Consider the following 18192-nt stretch of genomic DNA (forward strand, 5'->3'; position numbering starts at 1 on the left):
GGGCACCCAGCGACAATTTTCTCTCAGATCCTTTGAAACGTTATTTTAGGCGATCTGAAGTGGCTTTAAAGCTCTATAGGTTCATTTTAGGTAGCGCTATAATATTTTTATCTTTTAGTTCGTGGTGAAAATTCTCCTTAGAAGATTGTAGGGGATTAAGGGCCTTCCGAACAGATAATTTACCGAAACGATCCGTTGGGTGCCCCTGACCATTGATCTCCAATAAACCAGTATTAACAAGTAAAACCTATCACGGGTGTTGAAGCGGATGTTTATTCTTTTTCCTGTCTTTTCCAAGTTGTGTGACTTTGTCATTAACACACATTCAATATCATGTTTTCTTTGTGGCCTATTTATGTAATCAAAGTAATGTATGCCTGGCTGCACACACAAGTGTTTGCCAGAGTATTTGGAGTGAGGCACGTTCTTAGTTGTTATCAGAAAACCATTGATCTCCGATAAAAGCAGTGTTAGCAAATAAAAACCGCTACTATGACTTAGCGGTATGATTCAGCCGGAATTGTAATATCGATTTTAGTTATTTTTCTTTCACTTTCTTGCTTGTAAATATACCCCCAAGATCTTTTTCAAATTAGTTAATTTGTTGATATGTTTGTAACTTTGAATATGTCTTTTATCGATTAAATAAAGATTATTATCATCATCATCATCATTGTTGTTATTATTATTATTATTATTATTATTATTATTATTATTATTATTACTACTACTACTACTACTACTACTACTACTACTACTACTACTACTACTACTGCTACTGCTGCTGCTGCTGCTGCTACTACTAATACTACTACTACTACTACAACTACTACTACTACCTCTTCTACCAGTTTTGCAGCCCATAACATGACTCCCTGTGGTGTGTGTGTGTGTGTGGGAGGGGGGGGGGGGGGGGAGGGGGGGGGTGTGTTAAGATATGTGTGGCGCCAGATATGGTTTTTGAGCCTTTGATGATTTCATGGTCAGCGAAGTACATTTTACCAATACTTCGAAAGGCACGGCCTTTCCTCTTCCGGGTCTGTTAGAGACTGACCCTTTGGCAAGAGACGTTACAATTTAAAACCGTTACAATAGACACCTTAAATTTCAAATTGTAAGTATTGTTATTGTTTTAAATTGTTACGTTTCTTTCCATTGGAAAAATATACTTCTCTGACCGTGAAATCAGCCTTGCTCATTTTAAGGTGATTTGTGCTACAATTTTGTACTGATTAGATCCTTTACTACAGGATCCGGTACTTTATTTTGTCGCGGTGGTTCTTGCAAACACAGATATTTACGGCAGGTTTTTAAAGAATTTTCATTTCTTTCTACACCAATTTCCATTTAATTTGTAAGTTAATTTCGAGCTGGGATGAACCGGAATTTATTTACGCATTACGTGTTACATTATGTGTTCTTAATGTGAAAGAAAAAGAGGGGGCCGAAGAGACCCCCCCCCCCACTCAATAAATCCGCCCCTGGCTTAAACAGGAAACCCTTCGATAAATATGGTCATAGAATAACCTTTTTACGCGGGATCCCCTAAAGGGGCATACCGTGTCTAAAAACGGGTCGATTTCTTTTTTTTTCTTCGTCGTGGCCACAAATCGGTACAATAATTTATTCATTAAACCCTTCCCTCTCCTACTCGGGATGTATTGTTCTGACTGTCTTCAACAGAAGTAGGCCAATCAAAATCCATTCTTGTCGCTTATATCGCTAGGGAGGGGACTCACTCACCCTTACCTGTGTGACGTCATCGCATCATTTGATTTCTTCGTTAAAACTGCATTAAATTGTGGCGCCATATTGTTTATAACATGTTCTGGACTCAAGTGTGCCGTTTTCAAACGGAAATTTCACCATTTTGAAGCGGCAAATCGAAAGAATAACTTCTAAGAAGCACTCGACATTTAAAACGGTGGAGATTGGTGAGTTCCTAGCGAAGGAATCGTGCTTTGTTTCACAGTCTTAGACCACGACGCGAGACTGAAAAGAAGTCATCGAGCATGAGAAGCTTACGTTATCGTAATGGATTTTCACGAATTTCCGGTAAAAGTCTGAGTCGCGTAACACAAGGGAAACAACGTAACGCGATCGTCGTGACTCAAACTATTCCATTAGCAAGGATATCGGCGAAGCATACAGTTGGAATAAATGAATCAGCCACAGCATTACGCGTAATGCCAGTATAGCAGCCATCGTGTTGGTCAGAGATGACGTGCAATACGGCCATGCGCCTGTCTTGTGACTTGGTCAGGTGACGATTGTTTATAAGGCTCTTAGTGCATACATTAAAACGCATTTGGAGAAGTAAGAACGAAGACATTTGTTAGCTTCAATTGGGACTTTGCTGTATTCGTACTTGTTGCGTTGGAAATCAAGACGATGGCGATCACTTGTTTTGCTGTGTCTTTCATAACCGTGGTTCTCATCTTTCCTCCAGAAAGTAAGTCAAAGGTTTACTCCAGAATAGCCTGTCAAATCAAACGAACGTGTTACTGATCATGAGAAGCAGTAGTCACTCGTACGCTATTGTTAAAAGTCTAGTTTTCCGTGAAATCTCAAGGAGAATAATAATCAATCCAAGTTGAATACTCGGTGCGCGGTACGCAGTGAACAATAAGTCAAATCTCGCTTTTGTTCACGCTCATGGAACGAGGAATTCACGCAATTTTATTAGTATTTGATATCTTCCATTTATACTTCACACGCCCATAGCACGAGGAGTGTATCTATTCTACGTGCTTCTACTACGTAGCTAGCCTCCTACGAAAATTTCCAGTGGCAGGATGTTCTTGCAGTTATCATAACATGACGCACCACACAGCGGCGAACAGATACGCGTGTATATGAAACAAATTGCCTCGATATTCAATATATTTAGCTGTATAGACGTTTGTACTGACACAGGAATATCTCGCTCGGAAAGTGGAACCGAAATTCTTGGTTTTCACTCTCACGCCATTGAAAAAAAAAATCGAACCCATTCCATGAATGAACTCAAAAAATTGACATGGTATAGAGGATAAATAAATAAGGCATCTGTCCAGGTGTGAGGTCTGTGCGGCATTCCGTACTCGAGTTATTTGACAAAATGTTCGACATAAATTTATAGAGCTTAGTATGGAGACGCCATGTTTGTGTCCCTCTGAGGGGCACAAACATGGCGGCCGGAAATAGGAAAAAACATCTGGAGTTCACTTTTGCCAGAAAAGATGTTTGTTTGCCCTTGTGAATTTTTGAATGTTTAGATTAATATTTCTCCTCAAACTTAAATTGTTTAGAATGCTGAAAATCACCCGAAGAGTCATTTTTAAGATACGGAAAAGCTCTGTCACGGCCGTCTTCCTGATGTCACGCACGATGGAAACTCGGAAATTGAAACTGTTCTATTTTCAAAAGGAAGCACGACATCGAACTAAGAAATTGTTAACAGACATATTTTTACGTAATCTTTCCTTGAATGAAGGTAAAAATTTTGTAGGCCTTCCAGTTTTGAATTCTAGAATTTGGTGACGTCACATGAAAACCAAGAATAGACACAACAGTAAAATAAATTGAATTAGTAGGATCAGCCGCTTTTAGTAAGAAGTTTTCCGTTTTCTGGTATCGTGGTTAACAAGATGCCTGCTATACTGGCATTACGCGTAATGCTGGGGCTGATTCATTTATTCCAACTGTATGCTTCGCCGATTGATAAAAATATCCTTGCTATTGCTATTGGCGTGATACTTGCGTGGTTTTCGCGTGATGTGATTCAACCAATGTGGATCCATGGCGACCTCCTTTCATAGCTTTCACCTTGAATAATTTGGTCAGTTGCAGCTCTGTATTTTTTATGAAAAAATTGTCATGCAGCTGTGAAACTGAAAAAGACGGAGATCTGTAGTTTCCAAGCATTATTCGTATATGTGGTTCTCATCTCTCAAGGAAGCAAGTCAAACTTGTTGTATGGCGTAACGCAGGTTTCCAGTTCGCGGTTATTTTGCTTGAGATCAACGTTAATCTTTATTGAGGAAGCCGACATCACGCAAAGTGGTTTACAGTAGGGACCTCAAAAAGAAAAATTACAAAATAAAAAAAAAACAAAGTTCAATGAGTAGCAAATATAAAGAAAACGTAGTAACGTAGCGAATAAGAGTAAATTAAGAAAGGCAGAAAATATTAAGAATAATTACAAGCTAAAAAAACAAATGATGCTAAAGAGGAGGTTTATCATAGGGAAATATCCAAAGAATTCCAAACATCAGCAGCAAAATTTAGTGTAATCCAATCTCCCCTCCTTCTAGAGGCAAATGATTTACGGATATTATGCTTCGATCTGGTATTGCAATGATGAAAACTGCTATTGAATGAACAGTGACACGGGTGCATAAAGAGGTTATAAACATACTTTTGACTTAATAGACCCATTCGGCTAACGCAATGTTGTACCCAATTCGGATCCCCCGGGGTTAAGATTCTTTGTTTATTGCATTTGCATTATAATGTAGCATTTACATTTAAATGATTTCCTCGCGAAGCGAGGGCCGAAGGCCCGAGCGTAGCGAGGTTAATAAATTTGTCGGGCCGAGCCGGCCCGAGCGGAGCTAAGCCGCGCGAATTCGAGCGAAAAATATATTTATATATATATATGTTTTTTTGAAGGTGTCCGCACTTGAATGACGTCAGACTGTCTGGCGTCGTCTGAAAAACATTTGCATACATCGGAAAAGATATGCGTGCATGATCAAATTTCAACTGCAATGTTCATCAATATTCACTGGATACAGAACTATCTCTCCACAATCTTTTCCCTTTCTTTTAGAAATCTTTTTTTGTGAAAGATTGCATTGAAGAAATTACACGTTTTGTGGCCGCGGTAAAATAATTTTCCGTGGGAAATAAATTCATCGAACACGACAGCGCTGCACGCCCGTTGTACATTTCATCGCGTCAGAAATAGATTTTTAACCGCAAACTAGCCTGTGGAACTACGAAAAGACCATGCTCATCAAAATAGTTGCTATGTTCAGAAACCTTTTAATCTCCTCATTTGATGCTACAACACGAAAGAGGGCTTTCCACCCAGCCCCAGCTTCGCGAGGTTTTGCGAGTCACGTATTTCTAGTATGGAAATACTTAGAACAAAACATTTCATGTCCCGAAGATTTGAATTGGGTACAACATTGCGTTAGCCGAATGGTTCTATTGAAATCTGTCCACCGCAGATAATCAGTGATAAATATTCACAGGAAAAATCGGATTCTGCCCTAAACGTTTGTTGAGTTTTTAAACAAGAAGACCTCCTCTGAAAGCGGATTTGGCCGCATTGAAGAATATAAGGAAAGAATAGTATGGAGACTTGACAAGACTACTGACAGTTCTTTACTTTTGTGTTGTTTATTGTATTCATTCCGCCGTATTGTCTACCCTTATGGTCGGATGCACCTTACCTCGTTATTTTAAGGCTGGACTATGACCCCCTCGAGTATGATGATAGGATGGTTGTAAGGAGTAATTGTTGACTAAAACCAAACCTATTAATTAGCTTGACATTCAAGTCCTAGCAGTATCCAGCATGTTTGACACATGAACCTAGTTTGATGGCCTTAGCTCCCACGTATCTCCTGCATCTTAGTGGTAGAGCATCCGAACTAGTAATCGGTGTAACGGTAGTGACTATCAAGTTCCACAAGACGTGCCGTGAATTGAAGGGGGCTAACTTTACGAAGACAAAGATCCAAAACTTGAAGACGATGAAAATCACCAATAAGGTTTATTTCGAGTCAGCGAGGAAAGGTTTAATGGTACTCGTAGACTGAAAACAACGATTACAAAAATACAACTAAATAGGAGGCTAAATAAAGCAATTAAAACACTCTTTTGATATTTTGGGGGCGGAACGACAATTCGCATAAAAACAATTCTACATCAAAATAATAATGTTCCGCACATGAAAGGTCACAAAACTGAAGTGAAAATATGCATAAACAATACGAATCAAAACATACTTAAGAGCCGTCCTCTGTAAATATCGACTATCGTCGTTTGGACGAGAAAAAATGAAATCCCTCAAACTTTCTCAGAAGAATGGTCTATATAAGTGATTCACATAAATATAACTTTCAGCTCAGTTCGATTCGTATTTTAGCTGTAGTGCGACCATCTTGGTTTTACCGCTCTGAGAGGGCTTTCAGCGGCCATTTTAGGCCACACTTTTAAGAATTTGCCTTACGAAGAAAGCGTTACAAATCCGAACAAAATCTCATTATTCGAAACAAGCAAATGTTTGTTGTTGTGTTGAGAAGCTTTTTTGGGAATTTGATCGAAATCTGATTTTTTTACAAAATTTTTAATTTCTTCCCTATTGAACTACTCTTCAAGTGCCAAAAAAATGGCCGAGTTTAAAGGAAAATATCGCTAAAGATACATCAGTTGGCATCCTAAAACAGCATCCCGGTTAAAGAGCAATGTCTCATCTGTAAGAATATGCAATAAAATTTTTGGGCAGTTAAAAAGACAAAATTATAGAAGAAGAAGTTTTAACTGTGCTTTTGGCAACAAACACCGCCTTCGTAATTAGCATAACAACATGAAAATAACGATTTACTAAGAAAATAACGATAAATTCCACTTACCTCGTGAAATATCGAGAACTGGATGTTTCAAAATATATCAAATTATAGTTTCAGTCGGATAAAGCCGCATTTTCGATGATTTGTTGTGCGAAATCACTGTAATACACCGCCGCCCGTAAACGCGGCACTGAGTTGAATTCTTCAAAGTCCTTCAGGACAACCATCAGCCGAAAAAATTGCCTTTCGCCCCATAAGCTGCCGTGTGCAAGGTGTCAAATATTTCTTTGTTATCCTTTATGACCAAAAATTCTTTCAGCAACCATTTAAATCCTGCTTTGAACTGGAGATTCTCGTCAAGAAATCGTTTATGTTCCGTTGACCTTCCGCCGTGATCACAATGAGATTGCGTTATAGAAACGCGCGCACATCCAGACGGGCTGGGGTGGGGGTGGGGAGGAAATAAAAATGGAACAGCTCCTAAATTAAAAAAAAAAGGGGGGGGGGTCCATTCAAGATTACTGTCAAAGCTATTTTATGCATTTCGGGTACTAAACAGGAAACTGCTGTCCCAAAATAATGTGGAATATGATAAGCCCTTGTGCTCTATTTCTTTGGTTGGGGCGTGCGAGGGGGGGTTGGCAAGTAAAACACTAATTTACAGCATCAGTTGATCGTTGCTCTTCTGTTTAGGTTTCATACATGATGTTGGTCAATGATTCTCGTCAAGAAATTTTTATTTTCTGCTCACCTTTCGCCATGATTAAACAATGAGATTACGTCACAGAAACGCGCGCACATCCGGGTTGGGGTGGAGGTGGAGAGGAAATAAAAATGTCACGGACCTTAGCTTGTAAGATGCTGCGAAAGCGTTAGCCATTCTTCGCCTATTCGGGGCTATAAATTAAACACCTGTCTCGGAATAATGGAACATGACTAGTGACTTTGGGGAACGTTGAGAAATTTGTGTAGGTTTTTTTCTGGTTTCTGGCGTAGTAATAAGAAGTACCCTCTGTAAAGTCATGGTCTCTTATTTAGATGGGTACCTTTTCCAGCGAGTTCAAATATTTTGTGGTAGATCTAGGGGCAAAAATGTACTTCTGGAAAGTTAGTCGAAAATTCCTTTCATGTTTTTTTTTCCCCCTCCCTTACTGTGATCAAATTGCCCTGCGGTAACGCGAAGCCGATCGTTGAGTAGATTTAAATAATGACTACATCAAATTAAATTTCATAGGTGTTGCTACTTTTCATTTTATATCGTGTTTAATATTTTAGGTCGTTTGGGTCGCAAAAGAGAACCATAGAAATATAATGTGTCAATCAAAGTGTATTGTTTCCAGTTTTAATATGTACAAACTTTTCGTGACACGCGTAAAGCGAATGGCTTAGTAGGCGCACTTTTAATTGGTCCGTGAAGAATTCCTGGTCATGGCCACCTGTGGCTACTCGTCTATGTTGGAGGTACCTGCGGATCCAGTACCCAAAACGATGAAAATGTGCAGTGTGTCCTACTGAGTGACTGCCGAGGGGACGTGAGCGTCCATTTAAAAGCACTGCACGTTTGGGACGCATCTTTAAAAACCGAGGCACAATTGCTCGTAGCAAGGGCAGGTATTGTATGAGTATTTTGATATTTATTTTAGCAGTTTTCTCTTAAGAAACACCAAAGTACAAATCATAAGTATTCATTCCTTGAAGCGAATACATTTTTTTGAACTCCCCCCACGAAATTTGCAACCTGGTTTACATGCCATTTCAGATCACAAGTTATCACCTGCAATTACACGTCATTACACCTTTTCACACGAAGACGCTAACAATAGAAGCATTTGCGGAGTGAAAAGCGTGTAACTTGGTAAGGAGCAAACTGTCCCATTAGATCGTACTCTCTAAACTAATGCTTTTGAAAAACACGTATTTGAATCTCATAAATTCTTCCTTACCAAATTTTCCTCCTTATGAAATTTGGTCTGAGGCATATATTAATCACGTGCTAGGAGACCGTGGGAAAGTGCGAATCTCATTGACGCCTATAAAGTGTATACAATTTGTACTAATGCATTCATTTAATTTTTTTTATTATTTTTGTATTCAATGGATTTTGAAGCTGGGGACGTACACTTGTGCAAAGTATAAACCAAAAATTTCACTTTTTGGAAATTATCGCGCGGGCAACATTTTCGAATGCATGATCGCTATAACGTACGTAGGGGTACATGTGTTGAGAAACGAAGGTTTAATGTGATATTGTGATGGGACTGATCGTCCAACTTTAAAGGGGAAAAAGGGAGTTATTCCCTTATTATCATCATTGATAGTCAGGCTTCATCATCATCATCATTTTCATTACGTCTTCAGTTCTCTTTGATGCAACTGAAGACAACCTAAAAATCAGCATTTGTCTTCAGCACAGAGAATTATATGGAATCCGTTGGCGTTGCAACAAGAAAAAAGTGTTCAACCCCTGTAGATTGGGCGCCACACAAGTCAAAGAAATTAAAGGGCGATCGAGGGTTGACAAGTCAAGTTCAGTCAAAAGAATATATTTTCCAGCTAACCAACCAGCTAGTACATGTTGGCACGCGTAAGTTTTCGTAAGAGGGGAATACTTAACCAGTTACGCTGGGATTTTATTTTAGGTTCAAATAGGGAAATTAACAGACACTGATGTCAGTCCCGCATCACGCACGGGTTCCATCACCTGTCACGCTGCTTATTTATGCGCCATCACACGTCGCAAAAAAAACCCTTTGCCACCCTCAATAAATGCCACTTACTATTAGCTGTTGTGCCCTATTTGTCAGTCGGTTGCCCTTCGTCACATTTGATAGCATTTCCAACGATGTTCAGATTTAGTAGTTTTTCTGGCTCCAAGTCCTCGTAATGGTAAACGCTATGACAACGTTCCAAAACACAAACAGGCAAAAAAAAAATAAACAAATAAGTAAGTCGCTTTTTATTGGAATTCTATGTAAGCCGGGACATTAGTTTCCTATTTAGTACCCGAAATGCATAAAATAGATTTGACAGTAATCTTGAATGCCCCCCCCCCCTTTTTTTTTTTTTTTAATTTAGGAGCTGTTCCATTTTTATTTCCTCCCCACCCCCACCCCAGCCCGTCTGGATGTGCGCGCGTTTCTATAACGCAATCTCATTGTGATCACGGCGGAAGGTCAACGGAACATAAACGATTTCTTGACGAGAATCTCCAGTTCAAAGCAGGATTTAAATGGTTGCTGAAAGAATTTTTGGTCATAAAGGATAACAAAGAAATATTTGACACCTTGCACACGGCAGCTTATGGGGCGAAAGGCAATTTTTTCGGCTGATGGTTGTCCTGAAGGACTTTGAAGAATTCAACTCAGTGCCGCGTTTACGGGCGGCGGTGTATTACAGTGATTTCGCACAACAAATCATCGAAAATGCGGCTTTATCCGACTGAAACTATAATTTGATATATTTTGAAACATCCAGTTCTCGATATTTCACGAGGTAAGTGGAATTTATCGTTATTTTCTTAGTAAATCGTTATTTTCATGTTGTTATGCTAATTACGAAGGCGGTGTTTGTTGCCAAAAGCACAGTTAAAACTTCTTCTTCTATAATTTTGTCTTTTTAACTGCCCAAAAATTTTATTGCATATTCTTACAGATGAGACATTGCTCTTTAACCGGGATGCTGTTTTAGGATGCCAACTGATGTATCTTTAGCGATATTTTCCTTTAAACTCGGCCATTTTTTTGGCACTTGAAGAGTAGTTCAATAGGGAAGAAATTAAAAATTTTGTAAAAAAATCAGATTTCGATCAAATTCCCAAAAAAGCTTCTCAACACAACAACAAACATTTGCTTGTTTCGAATAATGAGATTTTGTTCGGATTTGTAACGCTTTCTTCGTAAGGCAAATTCTTAAAAGTGTGGCCTAAAATGGCCGCTGAAAGCCCTCTCAGAGCGGTAAAACCAAGATGGTCGCACTACAGCTAAAATACGAATCGAACTGAGCTGAAAGTTATATTTATGTGAATCACTTATATAGACCATTCTTCTGAGAAAGTTTGAGGGATTTCATTTTTTCTCGTCCAAACGACGATAGTCGATATTTACAGAGGACGGCTCTTAATAACACAAATGACAGTTAAAATAACGTGAAATAATTATGGATTTGTAACGCTCGAATAAACTACTTATTTGCATATGCACGAGGGAAACGATAACAATAAGCTTGTGCTAAAATCAAGTCGTGCAACATACTAAATCAATGATAACTAAATTTGAAAACAAAGGAAAAAAAACACTTACATATGTAATACACACAGTAGAAATACTTGATAGGAAATACGAAAGGCCAATTGACTTAAAACCTAAACTTCTGCTGGAGTTACCTCAGCTCTTGCAAGACTTTATACCGACTGAACTTTGGCCAAGACAGCATGAACCGAGTAAGACATGCGCAATGCAGAACCTTAGCGAGGATAAGCAGATGAAAGAAAGTAAACAAAATAGCGTGAACCGATAAGCTTAAAAGGACTAAATGAATTAGACAATCTTTAACAATCGGAAGGTCTTAGGTTCAACTCCTGATAGCAACACTCTGATTTCCTTTTTCCGAGTATGCCTGTGTCTGACTCACTCAATAACACATCATTCTCGTGTAACAATTTGTAGTTAAACAGTTGCTAAAAACAGTAAACGAGGGGCAATCCAAGACGATTCCGGTGTGTGTTTCATAACACTTGTATCCGACGCTGGTATTCGATAGTTTTACTGTCCAGTTGTTAGTATTAAGTTTACTCCGTCATTTGTTGCCTTTTTTCAGTTTCTTGCCTAAGTTGTTACAGTTGCACAAGCAAAGATTCCTGGGAGGATTGTAATTCCAAGATGACTAAATCCACATGTCCATCAGGATCACCAAATTGTGTGAAAGGTACACTGACATGCGGTTCTGGTGATGCAGCGACAACTGTCTTCTACAAGAGATGTGGCGCCGAAGGACAGACCTGTGACATCACAAGGAGCGATAGACCATCGTGCCCTGGTTCTAGTTCTGGTTGGTCTTTCTCCTCTAGCAACAAGTGTTGTACTGGAAACAACTGCAACTCAGCATCATCACAGAAAATCAGCGGTGCGATGACAGGAATGTGTCTCGGGTTGGTCTTGTGGGCTCTCACTTACATGTACTGATTGTTCGGCAGTGTACGTGTAAGAGGAGCTGAATAGTGCTGTTCAGTGGTTTCATAATAGCAAGTGATTCCTGGAACTTATCTTTTAGTTTGTTGCATAAACGAGGCAATCGTTTAAATGCTGTTTACGGTTTCTATTGAACTTAGTAGGGGTAGTATTGGATAGCTGCCAAGACAATAATAAGCACTTAATGACTGGCCCCAAGGAAAACAGTGAGTTTTCTTTACCCGAGATCCTCAATAACGGAAACAAAACTCACTGTTCCCGTGGGCCCATTCATTAAGAATTTTGTTACCTCCCAACTCAAAAATAAAACAAATTATACACGGGTGTCGCATTACGACTTTATTGCAAAATGGTACAAATCTTGAACGTTCGTCCAAATTTTTCACGGCATTGTGTGTGGTCTGGTCAGTAATTGCTAGTTTTTTCACAAAGAAGCTGTGTTCTTCAGTTCTTGTTCAGTTGAAAGCGTCTAGCTGCCATGACTGCAAAACAACACATTTTCTTGACGGGGGCTGGCACACAAATTTGCCGCGGTTTCAAGGTGGACGATATGGGTTAGTTAGGTTTTATTATGTTCCTTTTCAGATTAGTTTATTAATATCTCTATCATGTATAATTTTTAAGAGAGTATAACATAGGATATGTAGTTTTATCTTATCAGAAATAAAGACAATTATTATTATTATTATTATTGTTGTTGCTGTTGTTGTTATTATTATTATTATTATTATTATTATTATTATTATTATTATTATTATTATTAGTAGTAGTAGTAGTAGTAGTAGTAGTATAAATACAGTGTAAACGTCTGGATTCCTAGAACCTAAGCAAACGATAGTTGGGCGGCAAACCCTAGCCAACCTCGCGAAGACTCTTCTTCTTCTTCTTCTTCTTCTTCTTATTATTATTATTATTATTATTATTATTATTATTATTATTGTTATTGTTATTACGACCTGATCACGTGCGAGTCGAAAGTTCAAGTTGCTGTTTTCCTAGAGAGTTAGTGAGTTTTGACCCATGGCAAGTGACACGTTCTCCTCCAATCGGAAAACGTATTTGAGTTGGAGGGTATAAGTTTCTGAAAATAAAATGACTACCCGTGACAAGGGTTAGAGCTACGCCTATGTGCGTAGGCGTATTCATTTCTGACCCAAAAGTTGAATTTGTTTTTCAGTTGCAGTACCTATTGTATGAATAGTGCTTTCGTAAAATTTAAACGCTGTATCTTAAAAATAAACTCATATAGTTACTGTGACTTTTCACGTTTTGTTTTTCCCGCCTCTGGAGTTCTCGCCTTAAGCCCATGTACACGTATCCGTTTTCGTTTGAAAACGCAACTTTTTCTTTATGGTTTGGCCGTCCATCCACAAGTATCAGGTGAAAACGGTCACCGAAAAGGCAACTTTTCAAAAACGCTGTTCAGAATGGAAATTTAAAAAAAGAAAACCATCTTCGTGTTCTCGTGTGGACGGCTGGCATAAACGCCAAAAAAAATTATCGCTTTTTCTGGAGATTTGGTTATGTCATAAAATTTCTCGAAGGACCCCGCCCATCTCGTTCAACACAATCAACATCTTTGAGCAATGTTGGATTCAACAATGTTGGGTGATGTTGCAATTGTTTCTCCCTGCCTTCGGTTCATTTCCAGTATTTTTTACTTACGGCTTCTACTTCAAGTTAGATAGTCCTTTCTGTCACCTTTTGTTTTTTTTCCCTTTTTGGCGCCAAAAACATGGCGCGTAAGGTCTGGAAAAGTGAAAAAACTTCAAATATAACAGGTGAACGGTTTTAATATCCTCACTTCGTGTCAAAAGAACGGTCACAAACGAACATGGCGTTATAGAGTTACGTAAGTGTTATTTCAACAGTGACCCTGTTTTTTCTGAGCTTTACGAGTGTAATTTAGATCACCAAGGCAATCGCTTTCGTTTATTTAATTTGCAGTTGACTGTTATGAAATACCGTGAATAATTCATGTAGTTCCAGTGCAAAACTAAATGTATCCGTACGTAAGAATTTGTGTGGCCTTCAACCTAACGTAACGCTTCACCAACGCAAGCGCGAATCATATATATATATATATATATATATATATATATATATATATATATATATAGCTTTCTGTTGTTACTGCTCTGTTGCACTCCTGATTGAAAAGGTCTCACTGGTGTAGTTGGGGAGACTTCCTGTGAGTGCCATGGAAAAACGCCCAAGCCAGAGTCACTCATGTCCAATACACTCGACCTGAGTCCGGTTGACTTCACTCCCAGGCGGATTGAGTCCGATCGCGACTGGAACCGGAAATGAGTGGACTTCACTCGCAGGCAGATTGAGTCCGATCGCGACTGGAACCGGAAATGAGTGGACTTCACTCGCAGGCAGATTGAGTCCGATAGCGACCGGAACCGGAAATGAGTGCAAGGCGTTGGTGGTACCGGAAGTAAGGGGTTAACAGGAGAGCGAGCGGGGGATTGAAAAGTTGGCAAACAGACTCGATCGGATCCGATGGAGACAGCTCGTCTTGACAAGAGTCAATCGGACTCCCGGAAGTCTGTTCGCGCGAGACAGAGGAAATATCTCAAAACAAGCGCGCTATACATGCAACATTAGTCGTTCTTTAAGCCATACAAAACAAGCACGCTACACATGTAATATTAGTCGTTCTTTAAGCCATGAGGCGAAACAAGCGCGCTACACAGGAAAAATTAGTCGTTCTTTGAGCCATACAAAAAAAGCGCGTTACACATGTAATATTAGTCGTTTTTTAAGCCATGAGGCGAAACAAGCGCGCTATACATGTAACATTAGTCGTTCTTTAAGCCATACAAAACAAGCGCGCTACACATGTAATATCAGTCATTCTTTAAGCCATGAACCGAAACAAGCGCACTACACATGAATATGTCTCGTTCTTTAATCCATGAACCGAAACAAGCACGCTACACATGAATATACCTCCTTCTTTAATCCATGAACCGAAACAAGCGCGCTACACATGAATATATCACATGAAACATTAGTTGTTCTTTAAGCCATACAAAACAAGCGCGCTACACACGTAATATTAGTTGTTCTTTAAGCCATGAGGAGAACCAAGCGCGCTATACTTGAAACATTAGTCGTTCTTTAAGTCATACAAAACAAGCGCACTGCGCATGTAATATTAGTCGTTTTTTAAGCCATGAGGCGAAACAAGCGCGCTACACTTGTAACATCAGTTGTTCTTTCAGCCATGAGGCGAAACAAGCACGCTATGTCGTTCTAAAAGCCATGGGGCGAAACAAGCGTGCTACATATGAAATATACGAGGCAAATTAAGTCAACATCACGAAATATTACACTCGACTCTATATCTCGCTCTTTAAACCATTGGAGCTGAACAATATTTTCTCAAATCCCGCTCGTTGCATTTCCGATTGCCACAGAATTGCCTGATTATCTGGCTGAGTAATTAAGTACAATGTATGAATGTATTGATCGTATATATGGCGGCGATTATATGGAAACTGTCATCAACATAGAACAATCGCCGCACAGTAATTTTCAAATAATAGCCACAGGGCTGTCAATCACTATCCTGTGAGCAGAGTCTCTTCCACTGATCTAGGAAGATCGAAGAGACGCTGCTTGCAGGGTAGTCACGTCGCACGTTTTGAAATATGGAGAAAATGACTTCCCCGGCCAGCAATAACAAAGGGCCTTACAGAGGCATCGCATCAACTCACAGGTTTAGGGGGGGGGGGGGGGGATAAACAGTACCAGAAACTCTTTTGTCCGAAAATGAAGTCTCAAGAAATAGCAAATTTCGTCAATTATCCGGGAGATTACAGACATAAATCAGGAGACCAGAAGATACGCCTATAAATCTGGAGAATACAGAGATAAATCTGAAGACCGGGAGATACGGTTCAAAATCTGGAGACTCCCTGATTTTCCGGGAAAGTTGACAGCCCAATAAGCTATCGCTGATCTGTTTTTCTTGGAACTGCTTTTCTTAGATAAAAGTGATCGTAATCAGATTATGTGGAAATGTGGCTTTAACGTTACACCAAAAATACAACAAGTAATTTGTAATGCAATCGCTTTATTGTATAGGAAATGAACCTGCATTATTTAACTCATTGTTTACAATAAGTTGATGCAGATTTTACTAGTTACCACATGGAAATTAACTAAAACTAAATTATAAAATATTTTTTGGCTGATAAGTTTATATCAGTCAATCCATATGTACCAAAGAAGGAGCAACTTGGTGTTATACTAAAGTTAATCAGCAGGCTGTTCTGGTTTAATCACCTCATTATAAGCAAGGATAATTCAGCCAAACAGTTTTCATTACAAGAACTTGTGGGACTCATAACAATGTTTATATTATATATCAAAAAGCTGTTAATCGATCTGGTTAGGATAAATCTTGGTTATGCATGACAAGTTTTAGAAGTCTGGTCCCCCAACAGAAATCCCAGGGGGTACTTCCCTATAAAAGTGATGGGCTTGTTTGTTAAGAGGTAGCAGAATTTGGTTTATAGTCATGTCTCAAATTAATTCCACTCCTAGTAGGTTGCAATTCAACAACAACAAATTATATAAATGGCACTGAAAATTTTAATACAGGTAACCTTCGAATACTTTCTTATCAACGACTGTTTTAAATTTTGTCATAAGACTTATCCAAATAATGTTATAGTGTTTACAGCAGGCATTTACGATATAGCACCCTAAGCGTACCAATTAACAATTTTATAGCCCTAAAAGGTATGACAAGCACTCCAACCATTTTTTAGGGGAGTACCCCTCTGGGACACGAATTCCAGCTTTATGATGGAATATGTGTTGCCTTGTGCAACCAAGTCTGATTTTGGTAAATAATGAATCTATTTGCCGGGAAAAGCACTACTATTTCTCTTCAAGTGTTGTACGGTTAGTTATTTCCAACTACTATCAATTCTACCTACCTAAACACGTTTCTTCTTTTCTTGTCCCCTGGTGCCAAGGTGGCGCATAGGGCCTCCACATGGGCTTTCCAGCGATTCCTGTCTTGCGCTGCAGTGCGCACCTCACTCCAGGACTGCCACCCTGCTTTGGACCTCTCTTTTTCTACCGTGCGCCGCCAAGTTGTTTTTGGCCGGCCTCTCTTTCTCCTTCCCTCTGGGGTCCATGTTAGGGCTGTAACACAGTCATTGTCAGGTTGTTGTCTCAGGATGTGTCCAATGAATCTCCATCTCCTTGTTCTTACTTTGTCACTCAACTTCTCCACGTTCAACTGTGTTTTTGGGTGCACTATTGGCGTCCTCGGTTCCAGAGCTTCCATGTGGCTTTCACTGTGGAACGTCATGTTGTGTGCCACTCGGCCCCCAAGATTCGGTAGATTGCCTCTTATGTGTAAGGTTTCTGTAATCATTCACTTTTTACGAGGTTAGGTGATTAGCCTAACGCCCAACCCCCAACCTGGAGGGCCAGGGGCTGTCCTTTGTCAGGTCTCTGTCCCTCGACCAATCCGGTACGGTTGCACCCACCAGGGCCTGAGTCCCCACCGGCATAGCTCTTGGGGTCACTGAGACACACAAGCTCCACCACCGCGACAAGGTGACAGGCCCAGGGTGGAGACCTAAACACGTACCATACAATTAAAGGAATGTTTATCTAGGCATAGTTGTTCAAAGCTGGGTTACGATAGCCATGGGTTAATGCGAAATTTCAATTCAGAAATGAAACTAAAAAATCATTTCAGTTTTAATTCTTTTTTGATCTACAACTTTACTATTGGAAGCCTTAAAAAAACAGAGAAAATTATCTGGAAAATGCTTTTAAACACAACAAAAAGGAACTTGGGTTAAATTTTAACCCGAGTTAAGTGCTTACCACCTTCGAACAACTGGGCCCTGGTGTTTTAGTAAATCTTTTTCACACAAGATGTTTTTACTGGTTCAAACGTGAATGGAACAAGTTACTTTCATTTCAATTCTGTCATTCACAATATTTTTAACTTTGAAAAAATCAATAAAGGAGATTCAGATACCCTGCTGGACAGACAGTGTATCGGGTCATTTTAATCTCTTTTCTAAAATGATGGGTTGGTAGTGTATCTGAAGTTTCGAAGATTAATTTTTGTTTCTATCATGACAACTTTGTATTTTAACTTAAATGTTCCTATTAGCAAATTAAACTTACTCTTTTAACGACAAATACCATATCGTTCTTATTCATATAGACCATGATAAAAGAAAGCAAATGACAAACTCACACAATAACATCAGCAGTTGCTATAAATTAAAGAGATCCCGATTTCACAGCAAATATTACTGCCCAGCAAGGACTATTAACAACATTGCCAATCAGCACAAAAAGCAGAGAATCAAACCCCAATGGAATTTAGATGATTATTAAAGTACTACAGAGGGCAAAGGAAAATAATCTCCAGTGAACTCTAAAATTATGGC

General features: G+C 39.3%; 1 protein-coding gene and 1 long non-coding RNA gene across 2 annotated transcripts in view; both read left to right on the forward strand.

Moving 5' to 3' along the window:
* The window catches only part of LOC146450280 (uncharacterized), a 55928-nt gene that overhangs the window by 2553 nt on the left and 35183 nt on the right, over positions 1-18192 (forward strand). The window lies entirely within an intron of this gene.
* On the forward strand, positions 2325-11983 carry LOC146450281 (uncharacterized). Its single transcript, XM_085100563.1, has 2 exons — positions 2325-2452; positions 11379-11983. Exons 1-2 carry the CDS (start codon positions 2392-2394, stop codon positions 11741-11743), a joined length of 426 nt encoding a protein of 141 aa, XP_084956689.1. The 5' UTR covers positions 2325-2391; the 3' UTR covers positions 11744-11983.

The sequence above is a fragment of the Pavona decussata genome, unplaced genomic scaffold, assembly GCF_977016875.1.
Source record: "Pavona decussata unplaced genomic scaffold, jaPavDecu1.1 SCAFFOLD_469, whole genome shotgun sequence".
Taxonomy (NCBI): Eukaryota; Metazoa; Cnidaria; class Anthozoa; order Scleractinia; family Agariciidae; genus Pavona; species Pavona decussata.